This window comes from Pelobates fuscus, chromosome 4 (assembly GCF_036172605.1).
Source record: "Pelobates fuscus isolate aPelFus1 chromosome 4, aPelFus1.pri, whole genome shotgun sequence".
Lineage (NCBI taxonomy): Eukaryota > Metazoa > Chordata > Amphibia > Anura > Pelobatidae > Pelobates > Pelobates fuscus.
The window spans coordinates 177,749,513-177,766,767 of record NC_086320.1 but is presented as its reverse complement, the minus strand read 5'-3'; the positions used below and the strand labels follow the sequence as shown (position 1 = coordinate 177,766,767).

The window sequence follows — 17,255 nt, the reverse complement described above, 5'->3', positions numbered from 1 at the left end:
TCACAACTTGTACATTTGGCTGCCGTGTTAAGGGGTTAAGTGAAAGACAAGCTTCCGAAGCTCTGTCCTTAAGGGGTTAATAACACGCCGGAGAAGTTCACGTGTAACTGAGAAAAAAATGCATCAAAATAAAAACCCGGAAGCCCCTCCTTCCCTATACTGATTCCTGGCTGCAAGGGCTGGGAGAAGGTTAACTGGTAGCAGCAGCGTAGGACATTCACAACTCGAACTGGGGGGCGATCAGACACCTTAAACAAAACGATAGCAAACTTTTGGATTAGGACTAGATAAAATTAAAATCAACAAAACTGCAGCGATGGCAGTTTATTAAAACTCTGGATCCAGATATAGTTGTAGATAGCAGATGAGGGGCATGAGAGAGGAGCTGATCTAGCGGAGATACGATTGTGAACGTTCGAATTCTGGAGAAGAGTGTCGCTGGAGCAATAGCAAGGACTGGGCAGCAAGTAGCTGTGAAGGATTCGTGGGTTGATGTGGGAGTAGACCCTCAGGATGAGGTGGATGTGGATCGTGTGGGTGCTGTCTATATGGCGTTCCTGTCTGTGCTCTGATCAGGTGAGATCCTCTACTTATTATTGCACGAGATGTATCATCAATCCGCTGACCGCCTGCTTGGATGGATTGGGTCCGATCTGACCAGATGCGCTGCAGATGTTTGGTTTATTTTTAACAACCGCTTCCTGCATTGTCAGCCAGACTCTGTGTGGCTGTGGGTGATAGGAGTTGTAGTCATTCAAAGGCTGCGATATTTAGCTTAATAGGCCAAGTGAAAGAATATTGTTCCTTAAAATGTGATTTACGTTTGTATGTTGTGACACAAATAAAAATGATTTTTTTTTTTACAACAGTTTCACTGTATGAAACTAAATGGATATAGCTTATGTATTATTAGTAAAGAGAGGCGTTGCAGATAGATTGCCCAGACATGCATTAAATAAAGGGAAAACCGAAAGAAGAATCCCCCCCCTTTCCCATACTGCACTAGGCACATGCTTTACAAGAAGAGCGAAGATGTGGAAACTCCCTACATCCTACCAGTGTGCTGTAAAAGAAATCTGTTTATCCATGACTTGTATGCTAGTGCTGGAAATGGGAGATATTCACTCTGAATGTTAGCCAGTTGACATTTAACTAGCGAGATGTAAGCTAAAATAGTCAAATTGTGACTATAACACATTCTGAGAATTTGTGCAACAAAAAGCTGTTTTAGTCTGAACTTTGCATTTTGGTTTAATTTTGCTGCAATTCAATTATTTTATGCCTTATTTATCAAATCATTGAACCATTTTATGGTTGGAGGGATGTCTTAGCCAGCCCAGGGAATATCAAGCTATTCCATTACTATTTCGGTTTAACCCTATGTGTCATTAAAGGCATTTAGCGTATTTCTCTTCGCTGGTGAGTGATTTTAAAATGTAAAGTTTCTAATTAGGCCAGATGAGTGATGTTGGCATAATTCTTCAACTTTGCAATATTTCTAGTTACTCTATAAGGAAATGTATGATGTAGAGACCCCCGTATGGTGTCTGCTCTGCTTCCATTCCAGTGCCTGTGGTGTAGGGGACGGTAGGTTTTACTTAACTGAACCTGTTCGACCGCAGTACCTCCGTCTTCTTCCACAAGGTCCGCTTTAGTTCCTGATGCTTCATCTGCCAGGAGCCAATGTCAGCTTTGTATTTTTGCGCATGGATCTACGGAGGATCCCGCAAGAAAGATACTTGTTTTCCGGCTGAGGGTTTGACAAGACATGACTTGAGGTAGCTCCACCCATTGTCAAGTGAAGGAAAAATACATAAGACAAAGTAGTCTTATGATACCTTTTGTCTGGGTTGCAATTTAAGTGAAATGCCAGCACAGTCTTAAAGAGCATTTTATAAAGGTTTTATATTTTGAAATGCTTGTTTTTGGGGGGTGACCGAGCCGATTTAAAATTACAGCCAAGGCAGATTAATTTTATGACACTTCGTGGAAGGAGAAGTGAACATGCCTGCTCATAATATCATGTGCGTTCTATGTTTCAATTCTTTACTATGACATGTGCAAAAGTGCTGTAGAAATGCAAGTTCTTTGGTCCCTTCTATGCATGTAAATACCAGGATATTGGTTACTGCTGTCAGTTATTGACTGCCCTAAAGGACCACTATAGGCACTCAGACCACATCGGTTAAAGTAAGTGGTCTGAGTGCCAGGTCCCCCCTAATTTTAATCCTGCAACTGAAAACATAGCAGTTTCAATGAAACTGTTATGTTTACATTGCAGGGTTAATCCAGCCTCTAGTGGCTGTCTCCCTGACAGCCACTAGAGGCCACTTCCACGATTCTGAGTGAGAAAATCGCATTGAACCCACTCAGCTTGAGTTCAGATTCCCAAAGGAAAGCATTGTTATGCTTTCCTATGGGCAGTTTGGATGCGCGTGCGGCTCTGGCCGTGCATGCACATTCAGCTAGACTCGGGAGCTGGCGTTGGCAGGGGGAGGAGAGGTCACCAGCGCAGAGGGAGCCCGACGCTGGATTAGGGTAAGTGGCTGAAGGGGTTTTAAGCCCTTCAGCCCAGCGGGAGGGGGGACCTAATAGCCCTATAGTGCCAGGAAAACGGGTTTGTTTTCCTGGCACTATAGTGTTCCTTTAATGGTTCAATAGAAGGCATCACCTGCAAAGTAAAGAATACCAAGAGCTTATACTTAGCAACTGACTTGTTCTACTTCTGGATTCTGGCCTTTCGTCAGCTTTCTGCTCCATTATTTTGCTTTATTTTGTTTTTGTATCTTTTCTGTTTTAAAGTAAACTTTGGTTGGTTGATCTTCTTTCCTAAGCTTAATTCAAACTGCCCATTTCATGCAAAATACCTGGGAACAGGATGCAGTTCAGGTTGGTGACAGGTACATGTTTCCACATGTATGGAAGAAGATAATGTCAGTGGCACGTATTCTCTAAAGGATAATGCCAATTTGACATAAAACTGGCAACGGAAACAAATGTGAGCTGTTTAAATAGCAGGATGAGTTTGAAAAAAAATCTCGTCAAGCTATTCCCATCAAAGAATAGAAGGCACATTCCTTCCTGAAACAAAATACCCTGTGATTGTATAGAATGTTCTCTCTCTTTTTCTTTCTCTTTCTTGCTTTCTTCTACAGTACTGTCACTTGGGTACCCTTGCTATTTTAGGAGGTTCTCAATGGTAGCAAAAGGCACCGAAAACTAACTAGGCCACAGTCGACTGATCAGCAAGAGTTGTTTATTGTAGAAACACTTCAGTCCCTATTAGAGTGTTGACCTGGGAAGAATAAAATGTATTTTATTGAATATTTGTTATATATTGCAATTTTATAATATGTAACTGAGCTAGTTTATAATTATGGGAACACTTAGCATTGGGAATATGAATGTGTATTCCTAACACTATAGTTCCCTTGTGGGCTTTTAGGGTACCAACCCCACCTGCAAGAAAAAAACAAAAAGTTGGTTTACCTTACTTTGCTCCCTTGCTGGTCTTCTTGGGGAAGCTCATCTTCTTTGGCTGAGATCATCAAGATCAGTGATCTCAGCCAATCCAATGTTTTTCCACAGGAAAGCATTATGAAGCTAGTGCGAATGTGTGGCAAAATGCCACACTGTGCCAATAATATGGTCTGTAGAATGGCTAGCCAAGCTATTGCTGTTTACTTAATTTCAAAAACGGTCCCCATGCACTATAGTAACATTGGTATAATGCTGAGCTTTTTGGTAGTGTGGACCACGTCTTTGTAGATTAAAGTGACATTAACAACCTATGCATATTGCACTTATAAAAAATTGCTTATAACTGCAGCAGTTTGCAAACAATGTAGTCTTTAACAATGAATAAGGAATAAACGATAACAAATTAGGCTTCCTGATTACTCCGGATGCAAGCACAGTAAGTATATATTTTCTGGTCACATATAAGCATTTTTATCTAAAAAGTGGCAAAAAAAACAAAAAACAACCAAATAAGGGAAAAAAATAACTGCTCGATGTGAGTTTTTATATACATTGTGTTAGCAGAATTGCTAGGTAATGTATAGATTTTCTATAAAACAGTTTGCTTCCTCTCTTCACCTGTAAATGAATGCTCATTGTTGACAGCTGTGCTCAACATATTTCGTTATGCCAATAATTGTTTGGCAAGATGAGGCAGTTCTCTTGTGCGTACTCTGATTAATCCTAGTGAGTAGTGATTTGTTAAAGGAATATGAAATTGATGCCTAATGATTCTGTGGCAGCATAATGGTAGAGATGCCTCTACTTGGAGAAACTGTTCCAAACTGCACCAATTTGAAAGGTGGTGGTAGAGATATAGGAAAAACTGGAGTTGTGTGTTACATAGCTGAAAAGAGACGTGCGTCCATCAAGTTCAACCTTCCTCACATGTTTTTGCTGTTGATCCAAAAGAAGGCAAAAAACCTAGTCTGTAGCGCTTCCAATTATGCAACAAACTAGGAAAAAATTCCTTCTTGACCCCAAAATAGCAGTCAGATGTCTCCTTGGATCAAGCAGCTATTACCTCACTTATTAGAAATTATATCCCTGTATGTTATGATTTTGCAAGTATTTATCCAATTTCAGTTTAAACATCTGTATGGACTCTGATAAAACCACCTCTTCGGGCAGAGAATTCCTTATTGCTCTTACTGTAAAAAAAAAACCTTTTCTTTGCCTTAGATGAAATCTCCTTTCTTCAAGCCTAAATGTGTGACCTCGTGTCCTATGTATAGCCCTGTTTATGAATAGATTTCCAGATAATGGTTTGTACTGGCCCCGAATATGTATGTATGTATGTATGTATGTATGTATAATGTTATCATATCCCCTCTGAGGCGCCGTTTTTCCAAACTAAAGAGATTTAAATTTTTTAACCTTTCTTCATAACTAAAATGCTCCATTCCTTTTATCAATTTTGTAGCTTGTCTCTGCACTTTTTCTAGTGCCATGATATCCTTCTTTAGAACAGGTGCCCAACATTGCACAGCATATACAAGGTGTGGTCTTACCAGTGATTTATAAAGAGGCAACATTATATTTTCATCCCGAGAATTTATGTCCCTATTTATACATGACAAAACCTTACTGGCCTTAGCAACGGCAGATTGACATTGCATATTGCTGCCTAATTTGTTGTCTATAACAATTCCCAAATCCTTCTCGTGTGTGTGGTTATCCCTAATTCACTACCATTTAGGGTGTAAGTTGCTTGTGCATTTATGACCCCGAAGTGCATAACTTTGCATTTCTCTACGTTAAATTGAATCTGCCATTTTAGTGCCCAATCCCCCAATCTATCCAAATCCCTCTGCAGCAAAGCAATACCCTGCTCACATTTTATTACTTTACCAATTTTGTGTCATCTGCAAACACCGAAACATGGCTTTCAATGCCTATTTCAAGATTATTTATAAATATGTTAAAAAGAAGCGGTCCCAAAACAGAACCCTGAGGGACACCACTTACAACTTTTGTCCAGCCTGAAAATTTACCATTAATGACAATTCATTGTACTCTATCCTTAAGCCAATGTTCTACCCAAGAAAAGAATAATCATCTAGTGTTAAGTTAGTATCAAATGCAAAAACCCAGGATTGGCTAAGGAGAAAAACTTGGAGCTTAAGAAAGTTTGAGGAAGGCTCTGCTGAGCCAAAACATTGCCAACTTTGATCCTAAATAAAGTCTGCTGAGGACCAAACCACGTGTGCCTGGATTTATTGTTTGATACAAGGAGAAAAACTGTCTTATGTAGTAAAATTTTGACAAAATGTACCGATAGGTGGAAGTGCAGCCAGTGATGCAGGCTCTTGGAAGGATAAAACTTAAAAAAAAAAAAAAAAGACGAAGTGGGAGTTAATAATATTTGTGTATGGGTTATACGCACTCATATAATTGTAAGGGAAGTAGAAGCATACTTTTTAAACGCTTTTTATATTTTAATGAATATGTATAGGTTAATGCTATTAACATACCTAAAGCTTACCCTGTCATTCACATGTTTTTAAGTTTTATATAATTAAATAAGCATTATTGTTTTTCACGTTTTGTGGTCTTTTATAAAAAAAAAAAAATAATGAAGAAAATGTTAAGTGAGTGGGTGAAGCTGTTGCACAAACTATACAAAATACAATGTAGCAGATGGGAAGCAATCAAGAAACTGAGCCAGATGTTATTTCCTGTCTCTGGGACACATGCTCCCTGCTTCCCTCTCACCTATAACCTTGAGCCTGCTTTGCTAAGGGTGTGGTGGCTAACCCGTGGAAGAAACGGAAAAGGGTCAACTCCATGAGGCGTGCTAGGTCAGCTAAACAATATAATGCACTTTATAAAGATTTACCACTGGCCCGTGGTGTAGTTCTGCAAATAAAATAATCATATTTTGACAGTGGGCAATGTTCTTATTCTGGTGTGTTTATTTGTTTCTAGAATTGTAAAAGAATGTTGTGTTATCAATTCACACATAACATATGTAAGCTAAAAAAAAATCTACACTACAAATATCACATATAGTGTAATATAATAAAGGCTCCATGTAATAAATAGCGGATGCAAGTAGTTAGCAGGCAGGACAAATCACTGTGTTGGGAATCCTTGGTGTCCCAAGTCCCAGTATTCTCGGTAGTACATAAAAGGGAATAAAGTGACAGACAGTGCAAAAGTGTTTAATATTAAAAACATTTTAGTAATATTGCACTCACAAATTCCGAAAGAATAAAAGGCACATCAATAGGATATACTTGTTACAGGATGCACAGCAAGAGGAACTTGTCCTAAATGGTGAGGGGTGTGTAAAAGGAGTATATGGTTAAAGATATCAACCTCAGAAATATTAATAGAACCTAAATATTTGCTAAATACATCCCAAAAGTAAATAAAACTTAAAGGATCACTATAGTGTCAGGAAAACAAAGCGGTTTTCCTGACACTATAGAGCCCTGAGGGTGCCCCCACCCTCAGGGTCCCCCTCCCGTGGCGCTGAAGGGGTTAAAACCCCTTCCGCTACTTACCTTAATCCAGCGTCGGGCTCCCTCGACGCTGGTGACTTCTCCTCCCCCACCGACGTCCGCTCCCGAGTAGAGCGGAATGTGGCAAGTGCCGCTCGCGCATTCAAACTGTCTATAGGAAAACATTTCTCAATGCTTTCCTATGGACGTTCTGAATTTCGTATCCAGCGTCGCAGATGCGGCTGTCAGGAAGACAGCCACTAGAGGTTGGATTAACCCCTAATGTAAACTTAGCAGTTTCTCTTAAACTGCTATGTGTACATGTGAAGGGTTAAAACATGAGGGACCTGGCACCCAGACCACCTCATTGAGCTGAAGTGGTCTGGGTGACTATAGTGTCTCTAACTTTTATTGGTATAGATAAATTCTAAGTACATATATACAAGCAAGAAACAAAAAAGTATATACATACAGAACCAATGACATAATGTAAGATGAAAATCTCCTTGATGTTGTTGCAATGTGATATACATCGCCTGTATAATGGAAGAATCCTGTCACTTAGTAAAACAATATGTTAACAAAAAGTAAACAACCCTACGCGTTTTGTCCAGCTATTGTGCAGACTTCTTCAGGTGTATTCAAATACGTCTTCAAGAACAGGACAGTGCAATAGTATACTATTTATTACATGGTACCTTGATTATATTACACTATATGTGATATTTGTATTACAGATTTGTGTTGGGTTATATATGGTTTTATGAATATACAGAGGAGTCTTTAGATCTACAATTAATAAGTGGAAAGGGTAATATATTTTATGTTTCTTTATCCCCACTGCTGTCTTAGCACCATTGGTGTGGATTAGTTTTTTTTGTATTCAATATATGTAAGCCATGCACGTGGTAAGGTTTAAAGGGACTCTCCAGACACTCCTTCACATATTTGTGACATCTTAACAGCTGTGACAAGGTAACCGTGGAAAAATACCCGTGCACAATCAGAGTCTGCTACAAAGGCTGTCAATGTGGTGATCCTCATTTGGGTATTTTTGCTTTCTGTCTGACAGAGAATTTCTCTCAAAAAAATGAATCATAGATAGTTCTCCAAATTGTATGTTACTGATTGTTATATTCCTGTAAAAAAAATGTACCGCTTTATTGCTGAAGCATTTCTCACGGAAGTGCTGCCAGAAAACTTACTTCTCAGCTTCTTCTTTCTTTGATCCTACCACATTTCTTCAGTTCTAAACCAACTTAGCTTGACCAAGACAAATTGGGGATTATGAGTAAAAAATGTGTTCTGAAAAGTGGTCTAAATTTCTAAGAATGGGCAATCACCATGGAAACCAGTGGAATCCTAACATACATTGGATTGGTAACTCTGCCCATTTCGTACCTGTTTTCAGGATACAACACTTTTTATACATAAACCCCTTGTGTGTATATTGAAACTATGCTAGATCCACAGACCGTTTACATCCTCTTGGCCCCCAAACATAGTAGGCTAGAAAAAAAGACTCTGCTACATTGAGTTTAACCTTTGAAACACATCTGTGTGTGCTGTAGATGAAAAGAAGTTTAAAAATACAAACAAAAAAACATTTTGAAATAATGGACAATTATGCCACAGAAATGGTGAGGATAGCCGTATGTCTACCAGAGGTAGGATTGGCTAGGATGCTGGATAGAGTTTGAAAGGGTTCGGGCATAATAGTAAAGGCATTGGAGTTACTTTGAAGAAAACATTTTGGAGTCATGCATTATCTGATGATGCAGTCTCTAACACTAAGGTTAGCATGTACTAAACAGCCACAATAGAAAATAAAACTGGAAGAATGAACGGTGTGAAAAAAACGTATTGACGTTACAGCTATCTTTTCTTTTTTTTTTTTTTTTTTTTTTTTTTTTTTTTTAAATTGCATCGTAACTGTTCTAAACCATGATAATGAAAATTATTGCGCCACTGTGATAACTAGTGAATAAAAATGACTTGTACAAAATAGCATGTTTACAGGTGCACTCCAACGTTAAAAACCCAATATTTAATCATTGTTTTTGGCAAGATGAGGCAGTTCTCTTGTACATACTTTGATTTACTCCTAGTGAGTAGTGATTTGCTAAAGGAATATGAAATTGACGCCACACCATTTTGTGGCAGAATATGTACTGTACAGGTATACCCTTATAAAATCATGCATGACACGTCTAAGCTATGCATGTGGTAATATTTAAAGGGACTCTCCAGACACTCCTTCAAATATTTTCAATAGCAGCTGTGACAAGATGACAGTGCAAAAATACCCATGCATAGTCAACCTCTCCTACAAAGACTGTCATTTTGGCTATCCTCATAAGGATATTTTTGCTTATTGTGTGACAAACCACTTCGCTCAAGAAGTGAATCATAGATCGTTCTCCATATCTTATGTTACTTGTTGTTGAATTCCTGGAAAAAAATTACCCCTTATTTTCCTGTATTGCTGCCTGTGTTGCCTATGATGCCACCGGCTCGTTCTTTAAACCTGGTGAGAGAAAATGCAGGCAAATATATGTGAACTGTTTCACTGTGTTTCCTATCGTACCTGTGTTGAGCTTTAAACCAACTTGACAAAGACACCTAAATACATACATATACAAACTTACATGCATACATACTTGTGCACACATTTACATAAACAAAATCACAGTCATACATATAAAGACATGCAGTCACATACACAGATGCATGCACAGTCACATAGACAAACTCAGACACTGCCACAAACCGAATTGCATACACACGCGTACACATACACAAATAGATAAACACGCACACAGTCCCATACATAGATATAGAATGATGCTTGGCATTATAACAGGCAGTAGATGACAAAATATCATTTAAACACTCTGTATCTTCTTAAATAAACAGCCACTGGTTTAGTAAAAAAAAAAAACATCCATAATCCTGCCATGCCCAATCATTTCTGCCTTAGTCTTAGACTGTCAGCCTAGTCCAAAATATGCAACTGAAGGCGTAAATGTTTTAATCCGTTTTTATACTAGAGAGCAAAACTTTATTTTCAAATTTGCAATGTTCTTTCTTTTTTTTTCTCACATTTGGGACTATACTTACAGTACAGATAAAGCAACATACAAGATGGTTGTGAGTGGCTTTCTAAGTAATCTAAAAAACTTTAACTCTTTTATAACTACTGTTATACATAATCTACAACAATATAATATTTAGATTCCGTTTCTATTTTGTCACAGCTGTATTTCTGGTGGAAATCTTTTTATTTAGAAATACAGTCACTCGTTGTGTTGCAGTAACCCTTTTTGGGCTTCTTTGCTGAAAATACCTTCTGTCTGCTGACTGCTCTCAGCCAATCAGTGTCACCCCTGCCCCGTGGCATTTCAAGCTTCCTGTAAGTGACATTATAGAAATCGGAAGCCGCGGGAGTGGGAGCCGAGAACTGCGCTATAGGCAACTTTAGGGTAAAACCGTTCAAAAACTGTTTATCTCCTAAAGGTAAGAGTGCCCCCAGGGGCATCAGTTAGATGAAGTTGTTATGGTGCCTAGAGTGTTACTTTAACAACAGCTGATATATACCAGTAGCTCCAAATTACTGACTAATATGGAAAACTCCTGTCCAGGATGTGTGGCTTACTGCTGTTAATATGCACTCCTGCTGCTGCATATCAGTGAAAATGGTCAATATTTATCTCTACCAAAATTATTTGCTGTAATTCAGATGAATACGTCTGCTTATGTGTATAATTTTTGCCTAAGTAAGGGGTAATACTAGCAAGTCTCATCTTGATTTGCACTTAGTGCCTTGTTGCTATCTATGCAAATCATGGTTAATGTGAAATAATGCTAAAATGTATTGTCCTTGTCTACTCAAATGTGTGATATGACATTCCACTTATCCATTCACATTAAATGATGTCAAATGAGCTGTCTCTTACTCTCTTTACTTATATAAACAATATTTCATGTTTGACTCACACAGCTGGCCTTTTCATGTATTTGGATTGCTGGTATTACATGTTTTTAATATGGTTTCTTATGGTTTGAGCTTTAGAATATAAAGGAACACTATAGTGTTAGGAAAACAAAGCTGTATTCCTAAAATTATAGTGTCCATCTGCCTCAGAGCCTCTACCCCCTCATGGCTATGAAAGGGTTAAAAACATGCGTGCGCATTAGGTATTCCCATAGGAAAGCATTGAATTAATGCTTTCTTATGGGGAATTACAAGGCGCTGCAAGTCCTCGTGCAAAGTTGTAAGGATGAACGAGCAGGAGATACAGGTTTCTAAAGAAAATTAACATCTAATTGAAAATGAAATCATTTTGTTTCCATGCAGGCTCTGTCAATCATAGCCAGGGGAGGTGTGGCTAGGGTTGCATAAACAGAAACAAAAGTGGTTTAACTCCTAAATGGCAGTGAAACTACAGCGGTATGACCTATACACCAAAACTGCTTTGTTAAAAGGGTAATCCAGGAGTGGACCCTGTGCTCACTGTGTATCAGCTACAAGTCAATGATGAAGCCCAAAGAAGTCTGAAACAATCATCCAGAGTGTTCTATCTCTCATGCAGAGAGACCCAGCTAGCATTTTTTTTATATGGGTGGCTCTGATGGGAGTAATAAGCCTGAACTGCAAATGGCACAAGTGAGCAAAACCAGTTTTTCAGATTTGAGGGGGGACTAACCGAAGGGCAAGCTATTGATATATAGTTCTGCTCTGAGAGTTTTAGTTTAGTTACCAACTTTATTCTAATGAAAACTGATCTATGACTCTATTAGCTGATCTATGACTCACTGAAACCTTTTTTACTTTCAATACTGAATTGCAAATTTAGACAAAATTGGTTGCTTTGCAAAAGAAAATAAAATCTCCAAGTCCGCTCTAGTTAAAGCTTGGCTCATTTGACTTAAAGGGACACTGTAGGCACCCAGACTACTTCAGCTCATTGAAGTGGTCTGGGTGCAAACTCACATCACCCTTAACCCTGCAGTGGTAATACTTGCAGTTTTTTATAAACTGCAATAATTACCTATCAGGGTTAACTCCTCCTAGAGGCACTTTCGGAATTGAAACTGACTTTTGGTCTGTTATCTGCCGCTGGACGTCCTCACGCTCTGCATGAGGGGCTTCAGATTTTCCCCATAGGAAAGCATTCAATAATGCTTTCCTTTGGTGAGATCCTAATGCGAGTGCAGCCATTGCTGTGCATGCGCATTAGGTCTCTCCCGCCGGCAGATGTCCTTGGGGCAGGAGCGTGGGCAGAGCTGGAAAAACCCAGGTAACCCCCTAAGCGCTGCGAGAGGGGGCCTTGACAAAGGTGAAATCTCTAGTTCCTGGCACTATAGTTTCCCTTTAATGTTTGCATTTCAGGTCTAATTTGTTAAAATTTAGTACAGCACACTTTAGTGGTTTTGGTGCCAGGTATGCCCTTGCTCCTGTTCATTTTATGTAGTCAACCTGGTTTGAAATTGCTTGACTTCATTCCTGGGGTTTACCTCCTCTAAGCGAGGACTAGGAGCAGAAAGCCCCTGCAGTGCAGGGCTAGCTTATTGGTTGAGAGCATCAGCTAATCACTTGTAGCTAACGAGCTGAGCCCTGCACCACCAAGCTTTGCTTATTCGAGAGCTTCTGGCTCTCTGAATGCTGTAGTGAATACAGGGAGCGGTGACCTGTGGATAAAAGTCAAATGTTCTAAAATGGCCTGACTACTTACATGGGGTCACAAGGACACTATTGGCACCATACCAAGCACAGTGTGCTATAGTGGTTATGATGATTGAAGTGTTATTTTGCAGGGGAAAATGTTCAAAACTTAACGTATACATTTATTTATTGTAAACCAATGCAGAATTGAGCATGTAATAACACAGCTGTTTATTTAGGGCAAAAGTATGGTATTTTCTGCAGCAAATTCTTGTGGGAAATCCCTCTGCCGACCTGTCTGCAAAGTATGAAGGAATGTATGATGTCTAGTTCTCGGGGCTCATATGGAACCTTTTGTTAATCCAATAACAACTAATGAAGCCTATCCCAACTAAGGAACATGACCTTAAAGAAATTACCACTAAATAAAATGGCACTTTTATTGGTCATATAAAAAATCACTTATTATACTATATCCGAGTATAGGGAAAAACACAAAAGTGAAAAGTATCTGGGGATATGTAGAAATGTGTGTTTTATGTACTAAATGTATCAGTATGTAATTTTATGTCTTTTACTGTCTTTTTGTCTGCAATGTGGGTAATGGAGTTTGGCTCTGTCTTTGGAGATAATTAGATTCCTTCTCCAATTATCTCCAGGGCAGAAGGGAGGAAGCCAGGATGCATTGTGGGGATGTTTGACTTTTACTGTTTGAGCCAGATTAAATACAATCAGCCAGGGGGAACAAAAGATACTTTTACTAACTTTTGAACCCCTGGTCTGATTCATGCCATTTTTTTATATGTTATTCCCCTGAATGGATTGATTGTGAATATGTATTTTTATGCGAATGTGATGTATATTTTGGGAGTTATGAATGTTGTGTAAAAACTGTATTTTCCCTACCTATGATAATTGTATTTTCCTGTGTGTACAGATAATTAGTTTACAGGTAGAGGGGAGGGCTATGTGTGGGATGTAACTATTGTGTGATTGGTTAATGTACGTTACTGTGTGTGTCCCTCCCCTTCATGGGAGCACCTAATAAAAAGGGCTGCAAGCTAGCAGCCAGGGAGTTCTATTTTTACCCTCAACTTGAGTCCTGTCTCTTATTGGGGGAATCTGCTACAAGGGATTGCTATGCTAGGCATATTCCCTTGCTATAATCACTGAGCTCTTGTAAGAGCTTGTTCCTGCTTCGTTCTGAAGGGAGATAGCTGCAGCCTGCGGTGCTTATGGTGTCTGGTGGAGTGCTTGGAGTCCTCTGGAAGCGCTAGGAGCATCTTTCAACGGAGGTACCCAGTCGGGGTGCCAGTTGATCCGTTACAGTGCTTAACTGCTTAAAATGGATGAATGAAGAGAAAGCCTAACACACTGTCAAATTTACATATATACTGCTTCCAATTACATTTGACACTAGTAGCTATAAAGGTACCACGACAATTGTAACTTGGCATTTGTGGTTAGAACACTCCAAAAAAGTTATATAATGCATGTTTTAACCCTTCAGTGACTGCGGACACAAAAAATGATCGTTAACTACCTCGGACGTACCTGATACGTCTGCGGTACATTTGAGCGCTGGAAGCGATCATGATCGCTTCCAGCCGCTCTAACGGTATTGCAGCAATGCCTCGATGTTGAGAAATCCTGCAATACCTCCCCTGACTGCCGGGACGCCGTGTGATCGCTCCCCTGGAGCCATCACTTTCGGGTTGCCCCACATGGCGCCCGGCAGTGAGGCAGAGCACCCGATCGCTGCCTTTCCCCCGCCGGTGATCAGTGTTCCTTTCCATCTGGACAGACAGTCCCCCCTCTGCAAATTAGGCCCCCGCGGGCCATGTGATCGATCTGAAAGAGTGGTCACATGACCTCGATAGGCATTTGCGTGCATGGGGACTGCCTGAACTGACAGGCAATGTCAACCGCAATGTCCTACTTGTACTATAGCTCTATAACTTGGAAAAAAAAAAAAGCAAAGAACTTGTTAACATTGGACTTTTCTAAACTCTAAACTCAGGACAAAATGTAGAAACTATTTAGCACGGGTGTTTTTTGGTGGTTGTAGATGCGTAACAGATTTTGGGGGTCAAAGTTAGAAAAGGTGTGTTTAAAAAAAAATAATGGTGGGGGTGGGGCCTGACTGCCGAGCAGACTGGTCGCACTGATCTAGAGCTCCGGAGAAAACCGACAAATAAGCGAAATTTCTCTAAAATTATCCTCCCGAACCCTCTAAAACGAAACAGTAGAGTAGTGGGGTGATCCCCGAGACTCATCTTGCCGGATCGATAAACTCGAAGAGGCGACCTGAAGCAGACAGAGGGTTGCGGCCTACCAACGCAGGCAAGCGCGAGAGAGGCGGCCGACCTCCGCGCCAGCAGGACAACACTACAGTCCTCAAGACCCCGTTTACCCCCCCTGGCCGGTGAGGGATATCCCGGCTCCACCAAGCGACTGGCACAATCCATGCTTACCTGACACAATGAGCGAGATACCTCGACCACACAACTCACAAGTGAAACAGAGCCTCAGAGGCCCAGCCAAGATGGCGGCTCCGGCACGATCGGCGCCAAACTGCACCCTCACCAAGCCACCTGAACAGATTGGGGAATTCCTTGACCGTCTCTGCACTCATATGCAGACTACACTCCATATTCGAGGACGGTCCCTACACGTGGCGATAAGAGGACTGGCGGCATGGATACGTCCAGCGATCCGGCGCCGCCTAGGCAGACATCTACCTCAAATCCCCAGAGCAGCCTTGGATCCAAAAGGCCGCAGGAGTCCCAGACCTGCCTATCAGCGAGCGGTCCCAGCAACAACCGCCCCGCACAGCGCAACCCGACAAGGAGGAACTGGCAGAGCTGACAGCGGGAAAAATTGCCCTGCGGCAGCGTTGGGGCACGGCCGGCAAAATATTCAGCTGACCAACGTGCGGTTACCTAAGCAAGGTACAGCCAATCGGCCAATCAGCCAATCGGCACCAACCACAACTATGGACCCACCTAATCACGCCGAGAAATGAAATGCTCTAACCTCTAGACCTACTCATACGTTATTACATTTTGCACTGCCCTATCTATTATTGTTGCCTCCTCAGATTAACGCATCACTCTATAACATATTCAAAAATGTGCATTGTGTAACCATTCCCTACTGTAACTATTGTTGTTGGAATAAGCGTGTGGATTGCCGTTGGGGTACCACATGCGCGTCTGTTCTCACTACAAAAATAAAGAATTAAAAAAAAAAAAAAATAATGGTATCTTTAGAAAGACCATGTAATGGCGAGAAAAATGTTATATAATATATGCGGGTACAGTAAATGAGTAAGAGGAAAATGACAGCTAAACACAAACGCCGCAGAAATGTAAAAAGAGCCCTGGTCCTTGACGGTAAGAAAATTGAAAAACGATCTGGTCACTAAGGGGTTAAATCAGCTACAGTAAACTGAAGCATGGAACTGGATAAAGGGTTCAGAATACTAAATGGATGGTTAAAGTAAAATCTGAAATGTAATCTAGGAGTATTTTTTGTAACCATCTCAAACTAGATTATAATCAGAGGTTATCATTATTATAGCAGAATATATAAAGCCCTTTAGAATCTCTTCGTATGGAGACTTATTGAGGCAACTCGTGTATATACTCGAGTATAAGCCGACCCGAATATAGGCCCAGGCCCCTAATTTTACCCCAAAAAACTGGGAAAACATATTGACTCAAGACTAGGATGGGAAATGCAGCAGCTACTGGTAAATTTCTAAATAAACTTAGATCCTAAAAATATTATATTAACCCCTTAAGGACACATGACATGTGTGACACGTCATGATCCCCTTTTATTCCAGAGGTTTGGTCCTTAAGGGGTTAATTGAATATTTATTTACAGTGTGTATATGAGGTGTGTGTGTGTGTGTGTTGCAGAGCCTTGGTGGCGGGTGGGCATTTTTGTTATTTTTTTTTTGTATTATTATTTTTTTGTTTTATTAGTAATTTTTTTTTCATTATTAATATTTTATTATTTTCGTCCCCCCTCCCTGCTTGTTAGCTGGGCAGGGAGGGGGGCTCTCACTCCCTGGTGGTCCAGTGGCAGTTCAGTGGAGGGGGGCTGGCAGGAAGCACTTACCTCTCCTGCAGCTTCTGTCAGCTCCCTTCTCCTCCGCGGCGGTCCGGTCAGCTCCCCTGTCAGCTCCCCTGTCAGCTCACAGTGTAAGTCTTGCGAGAGCCGCACTATGACCCCGCGGCTCTCGCGAGACTTACACTGGGAGCTGACAGAGGTGCTGACCGGACCGGCGCGGAGGAGAAGGGAGCTGCAGGAGAGGTAAGAGCTCTCTGCCAGCCCCCAGTCTGTATTATGGCAATGTAAATTGCCATAATACAGACATTGACTCGAGTATAAGTCGAGTTGAGGTTTTTCAGCACAAAAAATGTTGCTTATACTTATACTCGAGTATATACAGTAATAAGGTATGGAGTCTCATGGTTTAAGTAGATGGCATACATTATAATCATTATTCAGGGCATGTACCTTTTATAATTTAATTATCTAGCTAGGATGGCATCTCACAATGAAGACTTTATACTTCACTATGAGATTCCATCCTAGCTAGATAATTTCTTTGA

General features: G+C 40.5%; 1 protein-coding gene across 1 annotated transcript in view; it reads left to right on the top strand.

Moving 5' to 3' along the window:
- Positions 1-217: 217 nt before the first annotated feature.
- The window catches only part of TNFRSF11A (TNF receptor superfamily member 11a), a 115,353-nt gene continuing 98,315 nt past the window's right edge, over positions 218-17,255 (top strand). Inside the window, exon 1 of the mRNA XM_063451817.1 lies at positions 218-576. Within this exon, the coding sequence (XP_063307887.1) occupies positions 514-576 (63 nt within the window). The 5' untranslated portion in view covers positions 218-513. The remainder of the gene's footprint in view (positions 577-17,255) is intronic.